The sequence below is a fragment of the Ctenocephalides felis genome, unplaced genomic scaffold (assembly GCF_003426905.1).
Source record: "Ctenocephalides felis isolate EL2017-DRISC unplaced genomic scaffold, ASM342690v1 CF-g0.4_SCAFFOLD_02529, whole genome shotgun sequence".
Lineage (NCBI taxonomy): Eukaryota > Metazoa > Arthropoda > Insecta > Siphonaptera > Pulicidae > Ctenocephalides > Ctenocephalides felis.
In genome coordinates, this window is record NW_020538683.1 from 1 (window position 1) to 24,472 (window position 24,472).

Here is a 24,472-nt window from a genome sequence, read left to right on the forward strand (position 1 = left end):
CAATCTTTTAATATTAGAATGAGGATAAATACCTCCACGACATTTAAAATGTTTGGCAATTTGCTTGTTGACATTTTGTTAACGTATTTAAATTTGATCATGGTTACTAGTAGCTATCTCTTTTATCTGGTTACCATGGTAAAAACAGCAAAAAATAAATGGCGCGCCTTTTTCAAATTTCAAAACTATCAGCATTAATGAATTGATACGTTTTTGGTAATATTAATATATTATATATCAAAGAAGGTACTAAAATTACAGAGTATATTTCAAAATATCAAAATTTATTATCATGTTTTATAATATCAGATTTGGCATATATATTCATCAGGATAGAGAATCTGTCTCTATCCGTTGTATTCAAAAGCTAAAATCACTCAAAGATACTTCATCTTGAACATTTACATTCATTTTCGTTCTTGGTGTTGCAATGGTATGGTTTTAGATGTGCTTGGCGCACATTCTATGTCTTTAATCTCTTTTATAGTTATTTCTGAATTTAATTCAAAATCATTTGAACTTTTATTAGAATGTTTATGTTGTTCGAATAGAAAGAATCACCTTTGTAAACTGATCATCTTGGTGTTCAATTATTCCTAGACTTTGAATGCTGTAATAAAAATATTATATTATTTATACTTGCTGCTCTTTATAGTTATTTTGAACTGAATTACATTAATATTACCTAGATAAATCAAAATCTGAATCGTCCTGACTTTTACCATCACTGCTTAGTGTTTTATGAGTATTTGCATCCAAATCAAAAACAACGTGTTTTTTATTGCTCTTTTGATCGCCAGATCCAACTTCAAACATATTTTTCAATGGTGAATTTTCAACATCTTTAGAATGATTTTGATGTAATTTGTCTTCACTTTCATCATCGGTCATTGATTCAACATATATCGTTGAATGTGTTTTTATTTTCAGGACTATCAATGTTAGTTTTATAATTGCTTTGGGAATCCATGTCAGTTTTTAAAGAAGTGTTACTCATTTGCGGTCGACTGGTGCTGGTCACAGATAGGGGCTGGTGAATATTCCTTATGGTTCCATCTTGTTCTTCTGTTAGATTTTTCACGGTATCGATGGAGGAAGAATCCTCTTTACCTGTAAATTTATATAAATAATATATATTGCACAAATTTTCTCCAACATTTGAGTTGTGCATAACCCAAATTGATAATATATAAGTGAGAATTACCCGGTGAGAAGGCGAGATTCTTCATTTTTCAATTGATTTGTGGTAGTATTCTGCAGAGGTTTTTATTGAAATCAAACGGTGTTGGTCTCAGTATAGGATAAGCAAGTAGTTTTTCCAACGAAACCGACGTTATTGGCTTTTTGACTCGCATTTCTGTTTCATAAAAAAATATTGCCTTATATTATAAATATTATTTATTAAAAATAATTTTTTTCAGGTCATTACCAAGTTCTTTAAGTGATTCATCATCTGAAGGGATATTACTATCACTGTGATGCAATACATCCTTTTTTAAAACATTTTTTGTTTTGCCCGTGTTTGGAGATGATGTTTGATTAATTTCGCGCTCGTCGAAGTAAATTCCCTGATCTTCTACAATAGAAAAATGAATATGATTCTTTTTATAGTAATAATGAAAAATATGATATGTCGTTACCATATGATAGGTTAAATTGTGAATCCAATTCTCTTTTTAATTTTGTGGGAGATTTTTTAACATCATGTTTTCTCAATAAGTTAGGAAGAATTTCCATGGATTTCGTTTTGAATGCACTCAGGGCCGACCTGACTCTGCCCGTTTTCGGAGAAATGGAAGACCGACGATTTTTCATCACGTGAACCAGGAATATTCTGTGATCCAACTTTTCTGAACGTTAGTTCTAACATCTCTTTTGGGAAGCCGCGTTTTTCTACTTCATCATCAATTCTTTCTTCTAACTGTTGGTAAACTTCTTCCAGTTTACGCCACGTTTCGTAAATTGCTGATAAGAAACATTTAAGTAATTTTAAATATAGGGCTTCAAATTTAAATCCTTGATCGTCAAAATATAATATAATTATAATTATGTCATATATTATCATTAAAATGATTTAACACTATAGTCACTTACTTTACTCTTCAACTTTCTTTCATGAACGATAATATTCATACATTTCTGATAATCCCCATCTAACATTTCATTAGAAGATGGATCAACATTTAATTTCCATAGTCTTTGTTCCAAATCTCCAATCAAAGAATCTCTGTACATTTTTAACTCTTCTGGATTTTCAAACAGAGCTTCCCGCAAACTTAAAAAAATTAAAATTATTTGATCATGATTAACTATGAATTTTTAAATAAAAATAAATATTACCTTTCCTTGTATTCAACATGTAAACTATTATAATTAGCTAGATATATTGAATATCCTACCTTGAAAGCGATCTATATTGTATATTTGAAGTAGAAGGCTTAGTTTTCAGAAATTCATCATGCAAGGATTGTTCTTGGTTGTTGGTTATTTCTTCTACTAATCCCTCATTTTCATCTCTGTCATGAATATCAGCTTCTACTACGATTTTATTTAAATTATTATTTTCTTTTTCTTTAATATTAGGAGTACGCGTATCTTTTTTTGAAGAGATTTGAGATATTTTATCAGGCTTTTCGTGGTTTTTATTAAAGCCCATCTCATTCAATGATGCTAATGTAAACCTTTCTGGAATTTTTGATTGTAATTTTCTTTTAGAAGATTTATGCTCGTTATTATCAGAACCAAGTAATTTAATAGAAGGCTGCAGTGGGTTGACTTGTGATTTATTTTCCTTATCGATACTGAAATCCTCTGTAGTCCTAGAGCGTAAAGATTTTGATGCAGTTTTGGATTTTTTCTTGTGAGCCTTTTTCATACTTGATGCGGATTGTAAGTTAGCTTGCTTTATGTCACTCAAGATTTGCATAAGATGTTTGGTATCTTGATCAAATTTATTTTCTAAAGCATCACATCGATTTTTCCAAAGGTTTTCTTGATCTTCTATTTTTCTATTAATTTCCATCCACGATGTCCTGTCTTTTAGACTTTCTATACTTCTTAGAAATTGCTCCTTAAGATCTTTTATTTCTAGTTCGTATTTATCTTCGCCTAATATATTATTGTCTACAACTGGCTGATCAGTGTTTACACTCGCGTCTTGAAATTTCCTATCACTTGTTCTTTTACATAAATCTATTTCTTCACTCGCAATCTAAATGTTAAATAAATTATGTATTCCAAAAATTAAAACTAAAAAATTAATAGAATTACAAATGAATTACCAGAGTTTTCTCTGCATTAGCCAGTCGTTCCTTTAGTTGTTTAATCTCGAGTTGCAATTTTACAATATCTATAAGTTGAGAATCAGGAATAACCACTGCAGAAGAAGAGGCCAATGGTGGCATTTCACCTGATGCAACATTTGTTTGACCATTTGTTGTAATGTTTTGCATGGACTTGATATCTAACTAGCAAAAGAAATATATGGTATTAGATAAAAAATATAATAGATCAGATGTGTAACATACCTGATTTTGATGCACAACTGGACCACTATCTCGTTCTGGTTGCTCATCTTTATGACGTCTCTGCAAATGAGCCTGGAGGTAGACAATGTTTAGAAATGTTTTTCCACAAACATGGCAAGATGGATCCAAACCATGGGAGTGAATTATAGGTAAACTTCTTCCAGATTCTAGAGCAAAATCTTTCTCTATTTTCTTTTGACGTAATTTTTGTATTTGGTCATCTTTGGATTTTATATTCTTCTTTAGATTAGTAATTTCCTGAAAAGTAATATGAACAAAATATATTTTATCATCTAAATATATTAATGTAGTCAGCTATTATTAAAGATATTAATTAGAAAAACATATACAAAATATAAATAAAATACAATATAACATATCATGATCATGTTTAATTAATGGCGTTTTTAGTAGGATTCTGATCTGAATCTAATTAATTAAATGTATATTGAATGCTAATGCTACTTTCACATGAAATTAGATTAAAATTTCCATTATCAAAGCTTTGATAATATTTTCATTATCTAGATAATGAATCATATCAATAAATTGTTTAAAGTTATTATAATTTTGTTCACCTATACCTTCTGTTGCTCTTTTATGGTTGCCCTCATTACAGTAACACTTCTGTCCAGAAATTGTTTGCAAAACAATAAATACTGAATTGCTAACTGAGACACTCGGAAGAGCTTACTAACTGCTGCGTCTAATGCTCGAGATTCCAGGAGACTTCCTATGGGGCCATCCAAAATATATTGAAGCGAATATTCAAGACTTGCAAAATCTCTTTCTCTATAAATTCGATCCACATCTACACTGCCTAAAGAATAAATCATGATAAATATAATAAAGTGGTTTAAAAGTGATATTAACAATAATTATAGATTCTAACCTATAGATGCCCAATCAAATTTTCCCGGTAGCGAAGGATCGTTAAAACAGAAGCCAGCTTCTTTCGCCAACTTGGGAAAATCGTGGTGCCATGTGTACGATACTCGACAAGACATAATTAATTACACCTTATAATTTATTATGCATACATATGTTTTCAAATAATATATCTATATTATAAACAATTGGTTTGAATTACGTGAAGTATTCAAATACCTTGTTTATTTACTTTTTCAATACCTCTTCTCGTTGCCAGGTAACGGATGTAACCGATTTTGTACATTTCCGGCGCTGCCACCATAGAAAAACAACAACCTAAATAATATATAAATAAACTATGTAAATGAAAAAGACAATTATAATACATTTTGTTACATAACAAAAAATTAAAAAGACATATAAAAAGTTAATTGCATTTATGATTATTCTTAGATAAACAACAGTCTCAATCGCCTCAATGAAAAATATCTCTAGCGAAGTGTTGCCATTGCTGATTTTTTAAATAAAAAAAAAAAGGAAACTAAAATTAAAAATATAACTATAGCCATATCATCTAAGTTTTTGTATTATTAGTATTATTATACTATTTGTATTACTATTTATCGGCTCGATTTACAATCACATTCTATTTTTATAATTACTTTACATAACACCATTTGACAGCTCAACACTGTCAACGAGCTGTCATTTGTAATCGAAATCGAGGTATGAAAGTGATAAGATAACATTTCTATTTTTACTGTATTTTTATTACCATAGCATTAATTTCGATTTTTTATTTTGCAGTTACAATAACAATTATGGTACTTCTTGGATCTGTAAGATCATTAGCGCTTCAAAGCGCGAAGGCTAGAATACCTATGATAAAATTCAGAAAGGGGGCCGCAGTTTCTGCTGATCATAATACTAGTGGTTCAAAGAATCAAAGTCAAGGCAATTCAATGAATGTAAGTAATGTATAATTAGTATGTTCTTTATAATAGCATATTTGAAACCATATTTTTATACATGTAAATCAATTAAATGTTCATTGAAAGAAATTAATTTCTATGACAGTACTTGTATATAAAAAATTTTACTCACTTATTATTTAGATGTCAAGTGCTTATTCGACAGAAGCTATTGAAGATTGGCAACTACCTCTAAAATGGAGAAGACGAAACATTGATCTAGATGAAGTGGATTATATCAATCGTGGAGGCCCTGCATAAACTTAAATTTTAGATTAACATAGAAATATTTATTGTAGCAACTGTTCAAAAATATATAAATTATATTTCTATTTACAATTTTTTATTAACTGGGTATAAAATCACATTTAGTTAATTATAAAATATATAAAGTTCATGTTATATCTACTAATAAAATGTCTTTTAAAAATAAGTTTAGGTATTTACACATCAATATATAACCCTGGATGAAAATAACAAGTATTAAAACTGATATTTTCATAATATGGTGTCTGAATTTTATTATCAGATGTTAAAAAGTTTCTGAATTTTACAGCAACTTGCTTCATCATACTTTCAACATCTGTATCACACGCATTCTCTGCCCATATATTACAAATTGTATTAATGTACCAAGTACCAGTTTCTGCCTCCCGATAGGACTGAAACCCTAAATTGTTTTTTTATATCTCTATGAATGTTATATCCATTTGTTTATTTGTATTATATAGAATAAAAAATATTACCTGGTATTGTGGAATGACAAATTAACATATCACTACATGTGGGCATAGCACGCATAGTTGAACCTCCATCAACCATAGATTTAGCTAATTTAGAAGTAGGTGCATCATTAAGTGAATTATCTGAAATATCACCCCTAAAATTAAGAATTACTATAACATTTACTCATAAACCAAAGAATAAGCGTTAATTTTGCACTATAATTTCAAATAAAGCATATTTTTCAACATACCTACAACATTGAAATATAAATATTTTAGGTATATTACGTAATAAAGGGCATTGCCGGTTATTAAAACAGTCAGTAATCCATGATAAATATACTGGATTATGATCATATGAGAAAATATATCCATCTCTTTTAAAATCATTTCCATGGCTCATTACAACAACTATGCAACAGTCAGTTTTATGTAATAGTTCTGTATTTGAAGAAAACTTTGTTATAACCGTTTGTATGTCATGCATATTAAGATTCATATAATCCTCTCCAATAAAGTCCATTTGTTTAAATAATTCAAGTAAGTTTCTGTGATCTATTTCAGCCCCCAGTCGTTTTTGTTCGCACTATAAAAGACAAGTATTAACTAGTATTAGAAGCCAAGCATAAGACAATTATGTTCTCACTGTATTATCTTACATCATTGACAAACTCTATATTATTTATGATAAGGTAGACACCTCTTTTTTTGGATCTCATTGGATATTTAGTTTCTTCAGTATCCATCATGTCATAAAACTGAGTAGCCTTTTTTACTTTAATTAAAATTGGATTAACTGACATATCAACCTGAGCTTGATTTTCTATTGCGCTAGCTTTTATTGCCTCATTATTTGACGTTGGTGGCAAAACATAAGGATGTATATGTTGTGTAACCTCAGTTGGACTATTAGACGTCTGAGATAAACTTCTTTCATAATTGTTTTGTTGATTGTTAAGAATGTACGAAGAGTTTTGGTTATTATCATGGTCAGATGAAGTCAACAATCGTGCTAAATTAAAATGAGCAGTTTCTTCAAGAGCCTCTATTAGTGAGGAAAATGCAGTAGGACCACGTTTTTGAACTGCTAAATATAAGTCTCTTTTTCTATCTCTTTCTGTGACCAGCTTATTCTGAAAGATAATTGAAATTAATACATATGACTAAATAACATAAAAATGACAAATCTTAAAGAAGAAATCACATAATATCAGTGAGGAAAATGTTTTAAAAATTTATTCAGTACATATATATAATTTGTTTAATACTCATTATTTATATTACCTTGAATCTGTCAATCATGCTTTCAGTAAAAATTCTTTTTTGCAGTAAACGTGGTAGCAGTATGTCTAATTTTGTTAGTTCTATTAGTTCTACTAAATGCTGGGTAATTTTATTCCTATCCGCAATATTCATTTTATCTTAAGAGTTTAATTCACCACAGAAAGATACATAAAATAAATCAGATTATTATTTCTATCGTTCTATATTTCTTTCTCGGTAAATACAAATGTAAATAAAAAATAAACTATCAAAGCATGTCATCTTGTCATGATATGTCACAACCTAGAAAATATAATAATGTGTCACAACCTGTAGGCAACTTCTCACTGCGAGGCGAGTTGGTGTAGTTCACAGATAAAAGAAACATAAAGGTTTGCTTCCAAGATAATAACGAATACAAATATTAGGGTTTCGGCACACAAAACGATTAAATACATATTTAGAAAATAAGAAAATAAACGGCATTGGTAGAATTAGTAGAAGTCCTTATCCTCCTTATCCATACCTTATCTATAATGAATATTAATTATTTTTTCTCTCATTATAATACTACTTTAAAAATATGTATTATCATTCAAGTATTCGCCATTCAGCTTTTTTTTCAAAATATTACTACTTTTGTTATGATTTAATTAAATTTTAACCATGATCAAATCATTCATTGATATTGTTTTTTGTAATTAATTTTCACTTTGAAATTTTTTCTATTTTGAACTGCTAAATGAGGAAACGAAAGGAAACTTAAATGAGGATCTTAAAGACAAAGATCATTCTATTGTTTTTTGCTAATATTTATATATTACAATAATTTAATAAAAATTGTCTGTAAATAGACTATACATAATGATATAATTATCCAATATACAATAAATTAAATATTGATACATCATTATGATATTGCAGATCATTAATAATTTAAGTCATATTAAAATAACTTAAAGTTGTATTTAAAATTATTCAAACAATTTCTTATATATTTATATGTATGTCGATTTCAATAAAAATCATACATTATATGTCTCATTTATGTTTAATTCATAATTAGTGTATAAATCTTTGGTTTATTACATATTTCTTGTACACTAATAATTGATGATTCAGTAAGCTGCTGTTAATTAAACAAATTCTTTCTATTCAAAAGAATAACATATTTTAAACTAAATGCAATGCTATATACTTCTTTAATAGCTTAATATTTCCATAATATTTTTATAAAAAAAAACAGAATAGAAATTTATTTACTAATTAAAAAATTATGCTATGAAAATGTTTCAAAAATCAAAGTTACCCTGCCTGATTCATGTGATTAATGTGCCATTAAATTCATATTTGCAGAATTATGAAATATATAATATCGTATACACGTCCAATAATTTATTCTCCAAAATATTAAAAATTAGCCCTAGTTGGATCATGATTTCATACATTTCAATATCAATATTTTAACATTTCTTTAAAAAAAATCTTAGAACTCAAATAAAACTGCTGACATGTATTATTTAAATTAAAGCAGGTTGTACCAGTCACACATTATATTTTTATTTGCTTTTTCTCACATTTGCATCATTTCTAAAGATTCAAACTGATATTTGGATCAATTCCAAATATTAGTTTGGGTGCACTAAATACATAAAAGTCAAATGTAAAAGTATAGCTCGTGATGCATTAATGTGTGTGTTATTAAATGCAAGCAACTGGCCTTCGTAAAAGTGTTATTTAAATAAAGCACTACTTGCCTACAAATAATTTAAAATTTATTGTCATTGATTTAATGCTCAGAAAATAAAGATTTGGAGTTACGTTACTACATTTAAGTATACAAAATATGTTGTATTATTGTTTATAAAAAACGTAGATATTTCATGATATACATATAATAGTGATTGAAATTGAGAGAAAACAAATTGAAAAAATGAATTTTTTGCTTTATAAGATAAACACTAGAATAAGTTAGAAATATCGTAAGATAATAAATATTTGGTTACATTTTTATACAAATGTTTGTTTCTTATTTTCAAATTTTATTATATAAGCAGGCCTAGTTTAAATTTTATGCTAAGAACTCTTGTACATGAAAGCTGTGTCAATATATAATAGTAAAACAATGCATGACTTTCAAACGAATTAAATCAATTGAATAAAATACATCATCTTTGTTCATATAAGATTTGGAAATACAACTTGGGTAAAAACTTTGAATCAAATCAAAGGTAGAAAAATGTACATTTGATTAGACTGAATATAAAAATTATTAATGTTAAAATTGGAATGGAATAGTATAATGCATTTGTCAAGTCATCATGGGCCATATAAGCTGGAAGTACATAAAAACCTCTTATATAATAAATTCACTAGATATGTATCATCTAGAATAATATTTCAAGCAATTTCATTCAAACACATTAAAAACCTAAACCATTAATTTAAAACATGTACTAAAAACAATGTACATACATATTCTTACCTTATCTTAAACATTATAAAATCATATTAACATACATAATCTCACAATACATAATCACATAGCCTTGTTTGGTATTTTTATTCTATTCACAACATAAAATAAAAGTTTATTTTGACCTAATACTATAGGCTTATATGTGCACATATATATCTTTATGGTAATTATTACACTTACACTAACTATTATATGAGTATATAATATTTTACTGACTGATTACTTAAGTAATTGTAGTAATAGTTTTATCAAATACACCAATGAGCTGTCTTGTTGTCACATGATAAATCAATCATTAAAGATCTTGATTTACTTTTACGTTTTTTTTTATTCACCTTGACTAATCAAAACGAATATTTTATACCACATATATCATTTCGACATATTTTTGTTTTAGGTTCCATAGTTTACAATACTATAAAACCAGTTTTTTTGAAAAATATTATACTTTACCGTATTATTAAAATTTTATATACAACCAAGTGAACAATTTTGTTGATCACAGGACTTCGGATATATCAAGTATTATGAACAAATTGCCAAAATTTAATGATGCATCATTATCTGAGGCAAAATGACTACATAGCAATGATATATCTATCAGATATATTATTTTGTTCCAAAAACTACAAAATCTTGTACGGCGTCGTCAATTCTTCTAAATTATTATCCCAATCAAATTCCGTAACTCCACTGCGAAGATTAGCCAGTTCGCCGAGATGGGCGAACCTTTGTTCAAAATTTGCATCTTTAGCCTTAAGTTTTTCAAATCTTTGGAACATCAATTTCTTAGCGAATGCGTATAATTGGATATCTAATGAATTCAGTTCGTGAATTCTGCGTGCTTGTTCGCTGGTGACAGAATTCAAAGCCGCACTGGACACCGTGGCATTATGCTGGTCGAAGGGAATGGCGAACCGCATGTTGAACGTTTCTTCAAATACGTATTGTGCCACCTTAAAAAAGTAAATAAAAATATGTAATGCAAATAACAAAACCAGACTCATTAACTCTTTCGTTGTCTAGTCCGTTCAGTAGGGCTATTGGACGAATTGAGTATCACTGCTGAGAAAAACACTAACATAACGTAAGGGTTAAGTTTGAATATAAATTCACCCTAATATTAACAACTTAGGCTTGTTTGTTTGCTGACTATCAATCAGAGCTTCGTGGGTTCTATAAGATGTTGTCAAAGGAACTTATTCCAGGTTTCTACAAACGCTGTAGTAAACAACCCAGTAGGTTCGTTATCAATTCAAATAGACATTTAATCACTTCACGGTGTTTTTTTCTAAAGATAATAGAAAAAACAGAAGTGATATCACGTAGAAAATTCATTAAAGTTTGGAATAATATGCATAGGCACCTTATTGGGAGCATACACCGTCTAATCGTTAATATAGATATAAAAATTATAAGTGTGTTTGTAAGATATAAAAGGACACATGATTATAATTTTAGTGAAAAACAAAAAATTCTATTTTCAAAATGTAAAATATTATAAATTTATACATCTAAGTTAGTTACCTTCTGGTGTTCAGTCAATCCAAAATAAGCCATGGACGCTAAATTGCGTTTGGCGCTCTCCAACATCAAATGATCCCGTTCAGTCTTCGACATGGCTGAAGTATTATAGCAACCAACCTTGGACAAATCTGCTAACATTCTTGTTTGTCGATTTGCAGCCAAATTACTTGGGCATGCCATAAAGCTATCCAAATCCACACCATGCCATGTGGGACCAGTATAACAAGGCGGAAGCTCCCGAACTGTAGATAAATAAATATGGTAATAAACTGTGTCAAGTCTTTATATATTGCTTTCGTCAACATTTCGATGTGTAGTTGATTAAAAAAATAGCGGTTATATAAAGATGATTAAAAGTTTCACATACTGGACGCATTTCGACCATTGCACCAGTGCCTGGAATTCTTCCACGTCGCTCCGCGCTGCACGTGCCTGTATTCCGACAAATAACGAGCAACAGGCTCACGAAGCAGGGTCACATAGAAGTATCTTCTTCTGGCTGGACCACCTTCGGTTCTGGAAGTGATAATCGTTTAACATATTAAGTTTTAGACAATAGTTAATGAGATATGATTGCCTAATAATTATATATTCAGTGTTTTTATGCGCGTTTGTGACAAATTTTCTACTGCCGATTGTTGTTCCTTATATTTGTGATGATTTTTTCACTTCTAAAACAGGTATTGCAACTGGTATTTTTACCATGAATATAAAATGATATTTGGTTCAAAACCAGTACCAAAGTTATAAAAACTTTTTGAATTATATATGCGATGCTTTATTAACTTTCTTTAGGGTAAGTTATAATAATCGCAAAAAAATCGAAAATGAAATTTTTTATATATCTTTATGTTTCAAAGGTTTCTGAACATTTTGGCATACCTTAAAAAAATATGTATTTGTGTGCGTGTGTGTGTGTGAACAGGTATCAACTGATTAGAATAATTCGAAAAACATTTCATTCGTATTAATTGGGAGACGTGGTGATTAGTTTTTGGCCAAGGCAAGTTCAGCCGTTTCAAAGATACGTGCCAGAAAATGTTAAATTTTATAGAGATTGCTTTGAAAAAAAATTAAACATTTGTGAAAAAAATTCAAAAAATAAAAATAAATTAAATTTTTCTAAATTCTTAAAAATCTATTTTTTTCAAAGTTTTCAAAAAAACTTGAAGCTTTTTTAAACATTCTAGTTGCCAGTACGAGAAGTTCCAGCAATTTGCCTTAAAGCATGATGCCATGCACCACTAGTATGATTCTTATACGTGCAAGAAATTATTTAAAAATATGTGAAATATTTATAATAGTGAAATGGTAAAACAAGTAATTTTTCGCTCGAACATTGCAATTAAGAAATCTTATAAAATATTACCGTATCGTATGATATTATGTCATATGTATATTTTTATGCCCACGTGCTCAATTTACATAATTCAAATATTTTGCCTTCTTTAGCAAATATAATAAACGATTTTTATATGCTATAATCGTTTTCGCAGTGAACTTATTGGCAATGTGCACAATATGTTTTCATTATCTTTAGCCTTATATAAATACGAACGGAATATAGAAGGGAACAATGAAGATGCGGCTGAGGCAGATAAATATTATGCCTCATTGTTTACTTGGGTTCCTAAACAATCATCCGACTTTCTTTTCCTTTTGTTAAATCAATATATTTGTGTTGAAGTTAAGACGTAACCATGTTTATGTTCCTAACGGTGCCATAGAACATGAACTCCCAAGTTGATCTTTACGAACTTTTATTAACTTCGAAAACGCTTCGGAATACGAATCGCCTAAGATTATCGAAGTTTCATGATCATTAATCAATTATTTAATCCGTTTTATTACTTCGAGTAAACTGTACATATTTTGTATGCTATTAACTTTATATAATTCAACCATATTCTATCAATTATTCAGTTTTAAACGTCCCCGTTTTAAAATAAATATATAAACTAGTTGGTTTGGTATTTAGCCTTGAGGAAAGTTACATAAACTTCCCAATATGTGTAATTAATCGACTTAATCAATAAAAAATAAATCAATTTATGAGTGATTAAAAGTATTCCGAGTGGATTTATTACACATAATTGAAAACGAACGAACACGTTAATCGGAGTAATTTCTAAGAGCAAATTTTAAAAAATCAATAATTTTTTAATTGAAACAGTTTCCGTAGGACTTTAATGACTTATTACGTTTATTAGGACCAAGTACTCTATCGTTAAACCAAGTGAATCGTCTAATTTTAACAAACGTCAAAAAAACTACCCATTTTCTCAAAATTTGATGAATTTTTAAAATTAAACTACTTGTCGTAAGGTCGTAAAAATTCAGTAAGTTCTATAAGACCATAGTATATATCGCCAAAAAAAGTTTCATAAAAATCGCCTTTTTTTTAACAGTTAATTACAAGAAAACGGCTCGGTAGATTTTCACCTAAAACTAATCAGTATTATTCCCAACTAATATTTTTCGAACAGTTTTTGATTTTTTTAAAATCAATTCGGTAGAATGAGCTTAAATGTGGACGAAAAGTTTAACACTTTTTTTTCAAATTACAAAGAAACGGCTTGGCAGATCGTCGCACAAAACTGACAAACGATAGTCCTCATCGAGATACATCAAATGGCTTTTAAATTTCTGAAATCGGTTCAGGCATTTTTGAGCATTCGTCGATGAAAGGTCTAATTTTGACAATTGCCAAATACGATACTAATTTTTGCAAACTTTGAAGAATTTTTAAAGCTAAACGATTTGTCGTATGGCCGTAATATTTTAGTATGATATAGAAGACTATGATATCTACCGTCAAAAAAATAATAATAAAAATCGTCGAAAAAAATTTTTAACACTTTATTCACTCAGAAACGCTAGTCCTCGTCGAGATACATCGAATGGCTTTTAAACTTTTAAAATCGGTCTAGCCGTTTCTGAGAAATCGTCGATATACGGCAAAAAATCTGTTCACATACACATACACAATTTAGTTTCATTCGATTCAGAATGGCTTGAAACGTCGAGAAAACATAAAATTAGCGAATCGGGTTTTTTGATGAAAACATAAACTTCTCCTTCGGGAAGTTAATAATTAATGAAAAGAATATTATCAATTACCTATCTAGTTCCTGGTCCACACAGTTTGTGAGTTCGGTCCAGTCGGCGTGCAGGCCGCACCGCCATCCTGTCGAGTATCGTGAGAATAGCCAGATTTCCTTCCTATTCGGCCTGAAGCAGTAGCATCGCTTCTTATTGCGCTGACAGGAGCAAGGGCGCTGCAACGGATAAGCGGAAACTGCTCGTCATACAAGATACAAGAATCATGAAAGATTTATTTAATTAGAATTTGATCCGATTACAAATTTAATGCGACGACAGATTATGATGATCAATCATAATCTGGGACGAGGCGTCTTGAATTATTCGTAGTAAAAATATCTTATTATTCATAGATAGTTATTTAGCATATTTTTTGTAATAGATGCATTCTGGTACATTTTGATTGTAAAATTTCTTTAAAAGACTTTTTATCCTTTTAAACAATTAGATGACTGCTTAGAAATATGTCACAAAATACTTAACTTATTGCTAACCATATTAGGTAGGGCGAAGCACAAAGGTCCTATTTGACTTTGAGCAATTATATAGTGAAAACCAAACCAATTATATCACAATAAATAACACATATCAAATAAACAACTATCTGACTATGTTAAATAAAACTCCCAGAAAATTCATCATTGTAGAAATATGTTTATCTTTCTTTTTTTTTATTTATTTATTTGATATAATTCGTACATACTGTATCAGTCAGACAATTGTTCTGGTGTTCAATTTGCTATTTTTCAAATAATTTTGAATTGGTCCTTAGGGGGGGGGGGGGGGTGTGTGTAACATGAAACAACCAGGGGACAAATAGATCTAATGTCTTATTTTTAATTTCAAGGAGATTTTACGAAATAATAGTTGCATTATCCAACCAAAGCAAAATATAAATTTCATGGGTACATTTTACACAGAGATAACACTGTAAATAATCTTGATCTGGTTATTGGTCTGAAATATTTATGGGCATTGTTGGAATAACTATTTATTCAATTTCAATTTTTCCAACTTAATTTACTTTTTTAACTTCCCCTAGGGTGAGTTATAGTAATGAGCCAAAATCGAAAATGATTTTGTTTGCATATCTTTGCAAAAATTTGTGGCCTGGTCCTTTTTACCCCATAGGCAGGGGATGTTTTGAATTTTAAAGGAATTTTACCAAATAATAGCTACATTATTCAACCAAGTATTTTTTAGAAATAATACTGTATATAAACTGATGTGGTATTTCACCAAAAATAACCAGCGGGGTTGAAATTTATTTAACTTATCTTTTGTAAAATTCCTTTTTTAACTTAATTTACTTTAATATTTACTATTTTTTATTGTTTACACCTTTGCCAGGGTAAAGATTCAATTGGTTCTTCTTACCCCAGCCACGTGCTAGTTTTTATGAACGCTTAATTGCAACTTCTTTCAACTCGTTTATTTCAGAGCACAACTTTTTAATTTACTACTCTTGCATATTCGAAAATTGAATGCTAATAAAAAAATTTTTGATAAGAATTTTAAAATAAGAATGATAAGAAGAAGATTTTTTTGACTCTTTACAATTATCCCATCTAAGGGGGCGTCAATTAATCACGTGAGCGAGTTTTTAAGGATTTTTGGACCTCCCCTCCTCTTTGGTAATACATGGTTATATTCAAAATTACCCCCCTCCCCCCGCAAACATCACGTGGGTTTTTAGTTATGGGAGAAAACTGAAAAATTTTTGAATAAAGTAATTTTTTTTTTGAAAATGTTTGATTTAAAAAAAAACAGTTGAAAAATAAATACACGTGATATCTTACTATTCCCCTCCCTCTCCCAGATAATATTTCGTGATTTTTTGTCAAACCCCCCCCCTTCCCCTGAAAACCTCACGTGATTAATGGACGCCCCCTAATCTCATATACTAAACCTTTAATTTATGTAAACTCACATTTTTTTTAAACAAGTACTTGGAAATTTTCCATTTCCAATAATAAGTGGTTAAAGGATTTTAAGAACGATATATTTATGAGATTAACAATGCCTCAATCACAATGATAATTTATGTAAGCTATGCATTTCTCTTATGATTTATTAAATCAAAACACGAATAAAATAGCAGGATATAATTTAAATGTAATATCGTCAACATTTAATGCTTATATATTAAAACATAAATCCCTCAATTCACCAAAAGTTATAATTACAGAAACAGTATTATATCGCCCTATCAGTGCAGGTTGGGTAATTTGTACCATCCTCCTGGTCATATGGGATTGGACGTAAAAACGGATCAAACAGACGCGTAAGGGCGAGGAGAAAGACGCATCGGTGATATATCATTAATGATATATAAAGCTGAGCCAGTGTTTATCTCGGGGTAAGCAATTAACCCCAGAACGGTCGTTTATCAGTCTCCGATGTAACAGTTGCATCTGTTGCAGACCAGCTGTATTATGCTGGTACTGCATGCGGAATAATGGATTCGAGATTCCGCCAAAACTTCCCACCGCACGTATAGTAATAGTTCTACTGATCGCTGTGGTCTGTCTTAGCCAAAGGGCTGGGGGATGCTGATGATGCCTTGCTAAAAATAGCAATGTCAAAAACTAATCAGCACGTCTCCTTATCAACAGCAATCGAGTGTTTTTTGAATAATTGAAATCGGTTAAACCGTGTTCCCGAAATCGACGACGAAATTTTGTATCCGCACACACACACATACATCCATTTTTTCTAAGGTATGCCAGAATGTTCAGAAACCTTTGAAACGTAAAGATATATACAAATTTTCATTTACGATTGGATTGTGTAAATTATTTAACAATGAAAAATTCAGACAAAATATTAAAAAGACTTTTTTCTTCTAAACGATTGTCCCTGAATATGAATTAAGCACATATTACCTAGTGATTACATGAAGGGGCTTGCTATTATATAAAATAATTATTAATATAGTGACATGAGTCTTGTTTTAGTGGTATCATTGTACTATAGCTTGATAAAATAGAAGAATGAATATTTTACTATTGAAAGAGAGAAGACAGAAAAAAATCACTAATAATTTTTTAGATTATATTCCTAGGAGACAATATCTATATCTACTAATTTCTAATAAATATATTGTATTCTTCATGCATCTTGTGTTCACTTATTGTTTTTGTACAAACAGATCGCAAAATTAAATAAATAAAAAAATTGTTTTTTTTTATTATTTTTTTGAACAGCAACCAGAACCTGTGAGCTGTTGGGCTGAAACTTCTCCTTCCTTCGTATTTTTTTAGATGGTAACCCAATGGTCCATCCATATTTGATAATTTTGTTATTAGAATTAATCTAATAGGGCTGACCTTTTATTGGTGCAGCAATGTCAAGCAAGGGCTATTTTCACTTGGAAACATATTGCTATCTATATTAAAATGATTAAATAATAATTTAAATGCATTCAATTGACCCTCCAAAATTAGCGCTGTACTGACTCAAATAACCTCCTCAGCAGATGTGAAATTGACCGCTAATTTTGTTAGCGCTCTCGATTGTTTACAATATTATAGTATTGATGACAAATTATTTGCCATAATTTTATATAATTAATAAGAAAAATTTAACGTAAAACGTTTTCTCTACTTTGCGATTGCTGCCATATTGATTTGGCTAGAGCTTTTGAAGTCGATCCAGAAATATTTTATTCAATCTGGAAATATTCAACCGCCTCACTAGCAAATCTGGATAGGATATCTAGCCGCAAAACAATCACTTATCGATTGTATCCAATTCAATAAAAGTGTTCGAAACCGTAAATCCAGCTCTTCGCCTAATGTAGCAATATTAGAGCCGCGTACTGGGTAGTAAATTTTAGTCGATGTGCATCGTTTTAACAGCGACTTTATCGAACTTGTCTCGAACGCTGACATTTATTTGTCAGTTAACGTACTCCGCCTGAATTAATGGTAAACTGTACCTTCGGGACAGCGATTTGCGTAATATGTGCTATAATGTCCTATGGATGCCCCAGCGATATCCCATCGATACCCCAGCGATGTCCTTTTGATGTCCCAGACTATTCAAGTGAATAAACTAATAGTTGTGTTCACTTATAACATAATTCGAGATTCGAAAAAAATAATGTCTATCTACATGCAAGAGTTTGAGCTCTATTTTTGGTAATATTGAATAAATCTGCTGTTCTTCTAAAGTACAAAAGTTTTAGCAGAAGTTACAGCGTAAACCGATAATGCATAACATAAATCAAATACCTTAATGTAATAAAAATCTCTTAAGTCCGCACTAAAGCAATATATAAAAATTACATCGTAATTAACCCTTTCCATTTAAAATATCTTTTACTACGTGATGCTCAACCAAGCCTGCATCCATTCCAGCTAAATTAGCTTATAATTCAGTAAGAATGTTGCTCGAAATACAGGCCGGGCAGAATATATAATATGTCCAATGGTGTATAACTAATTACAAAGTGATATATCTTACAGCAAACGTACGTTAAACACCGAAAACGCTTTATAATAATTACCGTGGATTTATGAACATAAACTGCATGTGTTCATAATGGTGTATACGTGTGTATTACGCTAATTACCATCGTGCACAAGGAGAAAATTGAATTTGAAAAATATTTGCCGATAAAAATAAAAAATAGGGAAGAAATTGAGTTAGATTAGAAGAGCCGGGAGAAATCTTATATTTGATAAAAAAATAATATTAATTCAGGTAGAGATCGCGTTATTAATTTTCCAGCGTGCAGGAAAATTGTCTAGATCAAAGTATATTCAGATTTTATGTATACAAATATGCATAGCGTTTATGCATTTTTTTAAATAATTTATAATTACTCTTAATACTCAAATATAGACTTATTGGTTCTAAAATCTTATTCAACACGTAGCATTTACCAATTCGATTATTATGTAGTTAATATCATGTCAGTAAATACTAAATTATTCTAGAAAGCCTAATTAAAAGTTGATTGATTGCAAATATATATATATATATATATATATATATATATGTGTATGTGTGTGTGTGTATATTTATTTATCTATCTAAACTTACTAAGCAATATTTTCACATTTTGCTTCCTGAATTCGCTGTATCATATTTATATGTATAATATAAGGGTCATACAGTTGAGTAAACAAGGTTATATCAAATATTATAAAATCAAATATAGCAAACCTCTGATCTACTTTTTAATAAAAAACACCCTTCAAATATGAAAAAAATTCTTGAATTCAATATCGATATTCATGTTTACTTATATTTATGTTTTCAAGCGTTTAAATTTTACGCTTTTCCAATATTATATTCATATGATTCAATAAAAAAGGTAATAATTTCAATTTTGAATATGATATTAAATATTATGGAAATATTACGTTATAAAAACAGCATCGAAATAAATTATTTTGTTAAAATAGTGTATAATTATTTGGCTCATGGAAGATCGATGGTCATATTTAGGTTTCCTTGTGATTGAATTTTATAGATTTGCAATAATATATTCATATGATTTATTAAAACAACCTCTACATAATTACATCAAATATTACATTTAAATATGATATTAAATATTATGAAAATACTACTTCATATAATGCATCTAGAAATAAATTGTCTTCTGGATCTATAAACAAATCCATTGTATTTTGCCAAAAGTATCAATTAATTATTGTTTGTTATTATGTACTGTGATCATTGTTTTGAGTTATCGTTATTTAAAATTAATGCATTTTTTAAATAACGATAAGCTATTTAAAAAAATTAAATTAAATTTATTTATTTAAGGGTAATTTATTTAACACGGTATTTAGTATTTTGGTAATATAATATAAAAAAACGAATTTCGAGATTTAAAAAGTTTGAGCACAATCAAGGGTTTATCTTCTCACTCCAAAAGTCCAAGAACTGAGGCAACAAATGTTGTCTCTACAAACAAGGCGTCTCATTAAAGAGATATGACGTCTGTAAATGAACAAAAAAAAATAGCATCGCGTTTTTAAACCACTATATTTCTAATTAAGTAGACAAACACCCGCATTATAATTGCATATTTGTATATAAGCTTATTTAAGTATTAATATATAGCTGGAGAGGCACCAAAAGGCACGCGCAACCTTTGAAACGATTGGAAACCTTATAAACTACTATTTATGAATAAAATTAATAAATTATTATAACAATTGGCAACTTGTTTAAAATATATATTCGATATTTCAATATATTTTCGTGTTTGTTTTATGCTCACATGGTCACACATTGGTCCAAATAAATGCAATGTTTTTTCATAGCACCCAATATTCAATTATTAATAACTAATTTCAATATTTGTTGTTATGGAAATTAACTGATGCATAATGTATCAGAATTACTGTAACATGTAACATACGAATTGGGTCGATCACAAATAAATGAATTTAAAAATACAAAATTTTTAATATTTTTTGTTAGTGATATTGAATACCTATGCCAAATTTTGAAAAAAATTACAATGAACCAATTATATACAGGTACTTTAAAATAGACAAATAATCTATTTAAATGAATTGCAAAATATTAAAAATGGGTAAAATTAAGCTTCGTGTCGTGTCGTGTCGTGTCATTCAACAAGTCATATTTTCAACAAATTTCTTTGATAAAATTTATTGTGATTTCGAAAAATAGATTCAGTAGTGTAAATGGCTCTTTGAACAGTACGACTAGTAATGAGATAGTAGTAGATAATTTGGTAAAATTCATCAAATTTTTTATAGGAGTTCTAAAGTGTGTTCAGAAGCTTTATCAACTTATAAGCAAAAGCAAAAGGAATGTCTTTTTAACTAAAAGGTAAATTTAGATACACAGAATAGACTGAATGATCTGTCGTCCTTGGCCTTGCATCATTGTTATTTTTGAGCAAAAAAATATCAAGAACTTTAGCATTTTAGTTTTATTTTAGAATATCTAGTATTTTTTCATTTCCTATCTCTATCAATATATTACTTTCCCTCATTATTACAAAAAAGTTCCAAACCCCTGTTTTATAATGCACATCACATCTCTCCATGAAAACAGGGCAAAACAAAGGCGACAAGAAACTGTATATATATCTTGCTTGTTTTATTATTATTATTTATGAGGGCAATGCATCCACGAGTCATATCTGAGGGTATTAAATTCGAGGATAAATGTACTGTAACGAATACTTGAAATTTTATTTATGTCCATCCGATATAAATATAAAATCCTCAATAAGAAGCAGATAAAAGACAATTACTCTTATGTTCGTCGAGATTTAATTCTATAGAAATATTTATCGTGATAAGAAAAATGAAATGGGTAAAAGTAAATGAACTAATAAAGGCAAAATGTAATAAATTAAACAAGAAAATTCGTAATTGAATTATATGTGATATTTATCTATAAATATTTCAAAATAGAAATATTATTTAATTTTCAAAATTTTGAACAACTATATATATTGTATATTTATGTACATATAAATGTACATTTATACATTCTTGCTACATGACCTAAAAAAACTTTTCTCAGCCACACACGAATCCTTATTACTCGATAATTGATTTCCATAAAAAAGTTGAAAATTACATATGTTTGGATGTGTAATTACCAGCAGGAACCTCTGTGATTATAAAAATTATGATAATTATCTCGCATTATAAATCTATAAACGTACTCAAAGTACAAATTTACAATTGATGGTTTCTTCACAACTCATCAAATTACCTATTATTATCGTAATACAATTTTAAAATTATATATTTGATGTGTAATTGAAATTACAGTCGCTTCGGAAATGATTTTTTATTATAACACATTGATAATTTGAATTATAGGAAAAAACAGAACATTTATTGGGAAGAGTGATATGGATCAGTGGTATGGGCACACAAATTTGTATGGAACTTTATAAAACCATTTCGAGACATTTATCAGACTATCAAATTGAATGTTCTTAAATGCTTATTTGATAAATTAAATCACTATGAACAACTCATACTCGAAAAATTTGATTTGCAAATATTGACTATTATTGCTGACCATCCCAATTCTTTGCTAATCAATGATGAATTAATGCAAACTCTTGAATAGATATATAAGCCAAATTTTCTTGATAAAATTATTATTACGATATATAATAAGGAAAACAAATTTATCGTTTGTGCAAACATGACATGGTAATAATCTTGATATACAACCGAATTAGTAAAGGGCCAAGCCTTTTGGATCAATTTATTATGCAAACAATTGTAGCAACTTTGGACACGCCTAAAAACGTTCAGGATATATGCCTTGATCTTTCGATAGTTATGAGACCTATTACAAAAAAGAGTAGGTATTGTATCTATCATGCTCTGATGGATATTATTAGCCTATTAAGGTTAAATAGTATTATAAATATAGCAAAAAATATTTATGCATTCTTCAGTAGGATCACTGGTTCAGATATACAATTAACATCCATACCAACGTTTATGATCAAAAACCTCATCCTCACAAATAACTCATTAGATTGAATTGTAAATATGGCCAATATATCTCTAATAATTATTTTTATTTCAATTGTCTTCAGCAGATCGATGATTCGGATATACTACTATCTTCCATTCAAACTTTTACGTATATAGACATTTCTCAGCGAGAAAAATGTTTCGAAATATGCACATTTCATAGAATTTGACTTGTCAAAAACATATAGATGCTTTGAATATCAAAAAGTGAATGACAGAAAGTACGACAATCCAACCAAATTCTTATTTTTGACATTTTCAATAAGATCGGCTACTGAAAGATTTGATTTAGATTTTGTGAAGTGTCATCTCTAGAAATACAAGGGAAATAAAAGATTTTCAAAGAAAATGAATCAGCGGAAAAACAATGGTAAATATAAAGTATTTCTATAGCATATTGAATGATTTATTTCTTTCATATTGATGCTATCGAACAATTAAATAAATAAATATTTGTTATTATAAATGTACTGACAATATTCTAATACTGATATTTTTAATTAGAAGCAACAATCTAGAGAAAAGCTATTTTCATTTGTAAACATATTTTTATTTTATATTTACTTTAACTGCTTGATATCAGGCTGTATCGAGATGGATATAAAACCTATAAATTTGAATTGCAATGCCAAATATTTTACCATACAACACGAAATGCCCGCTTAGTTGGAATATGGATGAAAATATTATGTGAGTTAGAAATTAATGAAATTACATGCATGTTAATATATATAAGCAAATGTCTGCAATAACAGAATTTACGATTCACCATTCGTTACGATCCCAGTAATATATATTCGAAATTATTATTATTATTATTATTATATTAAAGTTCAATGCATCCATATCGATATTTTTATGCAAATCCCTCCTGTCCGGGTCGAATCACTTGAGGCAGGTCAAGAGGAACAGTTGCTAAATATAGCCAGTCGTATTGTATTAATATTCAAGTTGTATTATATTGTATTAATATTTAAGAGTATATTAACACACCAAGTTGAAACATCCGGCATTTCATATTAGTTTTCAGAAGGTAAAATCTGTAATATTGAAAACAAGTTTTCTCTAACATTTTGTACGTGCTCATCGTGTAAATAACTATTCCAATGGATGGATTGCAACAGCTGGTATAAATGAAACTAAGTTAAATATAAAATATTGAATGCAGTTGGATATAGATTATGAAAAAAATGTGTCGATGAACAATATAAACTATATAGGATTATGACTACCACTGAAATTATCCAACTTAAAGTTGCTTTAATTTTATTGAAGAAAGTAGATTGCAAGGAGATTAGTAAATAGTGAAATAAAATCATCAACCCAATTCAACATTTTGAAAACTGAATTTTAAAAGTAAACAGAGTAGATATACAAAAAAAACAGATTTTTTCAGTGTTTTAAGCAAATAGGGCAAACCTATACTTGTTTGCATTAAAAGGAGGGATTTAAGAGAAAGTTGCTTAAACCTGATTTATTGGGGAGATCTAATTATATTAATGTT

At 29.1% G+C, this 24,472-nt stretch overlaps 4 protein-coding genes across 4 annotated transcripts; all 4 read right to left on the bottom strand.

The window, feature by feature from the left end:
* Window positions 1-1,232: 1,232 nt before the first annotated feature.
* LOC113381033 lies at window positions 1,233-1,737 on the bottom strand. The gene is made up of 3 exons (XM_026620031.1): window positions 1,641-1,737; window positions 1,430-1,576; window positions 1,233-1,357 (listed from the first exon to the last, which is right to left on the bottom strand). The coding sequence occupies exons 1-3, from the start codon at window positions 1,735-1,737 to the stop codon at window positions 1,233-1,235; spliced, it is 369 nt and encodes a 122-aa protein (XP_026475816.1).
* Window positions 1,738-2,064: 327 nt separating this feature from the next.
* Window positions 2,065-4,534, bottom strand: LOC113381034 (zinc finger protein DZIP1L-like). The gene is made up of 6 exons (XM_026620032.1): window positions 4,420-4,534; window positions 4,112-4,347; window positions 3,528-3,785; window positions 3,282-3,467; window positions 2,400-3,211; window positions 2,065-2,275 (listed from the first exon to the last, which is right to left on the bottom strand). Exons 1-6 carry the CDS (start codon window positions 4,532-4,534, stop codon window positions 2,065-2,067), a joined length of 1,818 nt encoding a protein of 605 aa, XP_026475817.1.
* Window positions 4,535-5,725: 1,191 nt separating this feature from the next.
* On the bottom strand, window positions 5,726-7,618 carry LOC113381032 (caspase Dronc-like). Its single transcript, XM_026620030.1, has 5 exons — window positions 7,378-7,618; window positions 6,753-7,226; window positions 6,345-6,679; window positions 6,115-6,248; window positions 5,726-6,038 (listed from the first exon to the last, which is right to left on the bottom strand). Exons 1-5 carry the CDS (start codon window positions 7,507-7,509, stop codon window positions 5,812-5,814), a joined length of 1,302 nt encoding a protein of 433 aa, XP_026475815.1. The 5' UTR covers window positions 7,510-7,618; the 3' UTR covers window positions 5,726-5,811.
* Window positions 7,619-10,290: 2,672 nt separating this feature from the next.
* LOC113381031 (heparan-sulfate 6-O-sulfotransferase 1-like) lies at window positions 10,291-14,640 on the bottom strand (the record flags this gene model as incomplete). The annotated part of the gene is made up of 4 exons (XM_026620028.1): window positions 10,291-10,791; window positions 11,363-11,604; window positions 11,730-11,878; window positions 14,483-14,640. Coding segments are annotated over 4 exons (879 nt in total), but the record flags the coding sequence as incomplete, so codon positions are not given.
* Between the last annotated feature and the right edge of the window lie 9,832 nt (window positions 14,641-24,472).

Bases quoted from the DNA above. Each gene is read 5' to 3' on its own strand.
- LOC113381033 (XM_026620031.1), bottom strand. From the start codon at position 1,737: ATGGAAATTCTTCCTAACTTATTGAGAAAACATGATGTTAAAAAATCT. The intron at 1,577-1,640 runs GTAACGACATAT...TTTCTATTGTAG, and splicing joins ACAATTTAACCTATCATATG to AAGATCAGGGAATTTACTTC. The intron at 1,358-1,429 runs GTAATGACCTGA...TTTATGAAACAG, and splicing joins TGAATCACTTAAAGAACTTG to AAATGCGAGTCAAAAAGCCA.
- LOC113381032 (XM_026620030.1), bottom strand. From the start codon at position 7,509: ATGAATATTGCGGATAGGAATAAAATTACCCAGCATTTAGTAGAACTA. The intron at 7,227-7,377 runs GTAATATAAATA...ATTATCTTTCAG, and splicing joins GCATGATTGACAGATTCAAG to AATAAGCTGGTCACAGAAAG. The intron at 6,249-6,344 runs GTATGTTGAAAA...TCTTAATTTTAG, and splicing joins TTTATATTTCAATGTTGTAG to GGGTGATATTTCAGATAATT.
- LOC113381034 (XM_026620032.1), bottom strand. From the start codon at position 4,534: ATGTCTTGTCGAGTATCGTACACATGGCACCACGATTTTCCCAAGTTG. The intron at 3,786-4,111 runs GTATAGGTGAAC...ATTACTTTTCAG, and splicing joins CCATAAAAGAGCAACAGAAG to GAAATTACTAATCTAAAGAA. The intron at 3,212-3,281 runs GTAATTCATTTG...TTTAACATTTAG, and splicing joins CTAATGCAGAGAAAACTCTG to ATTGCGAGTGAAGAAATAGA.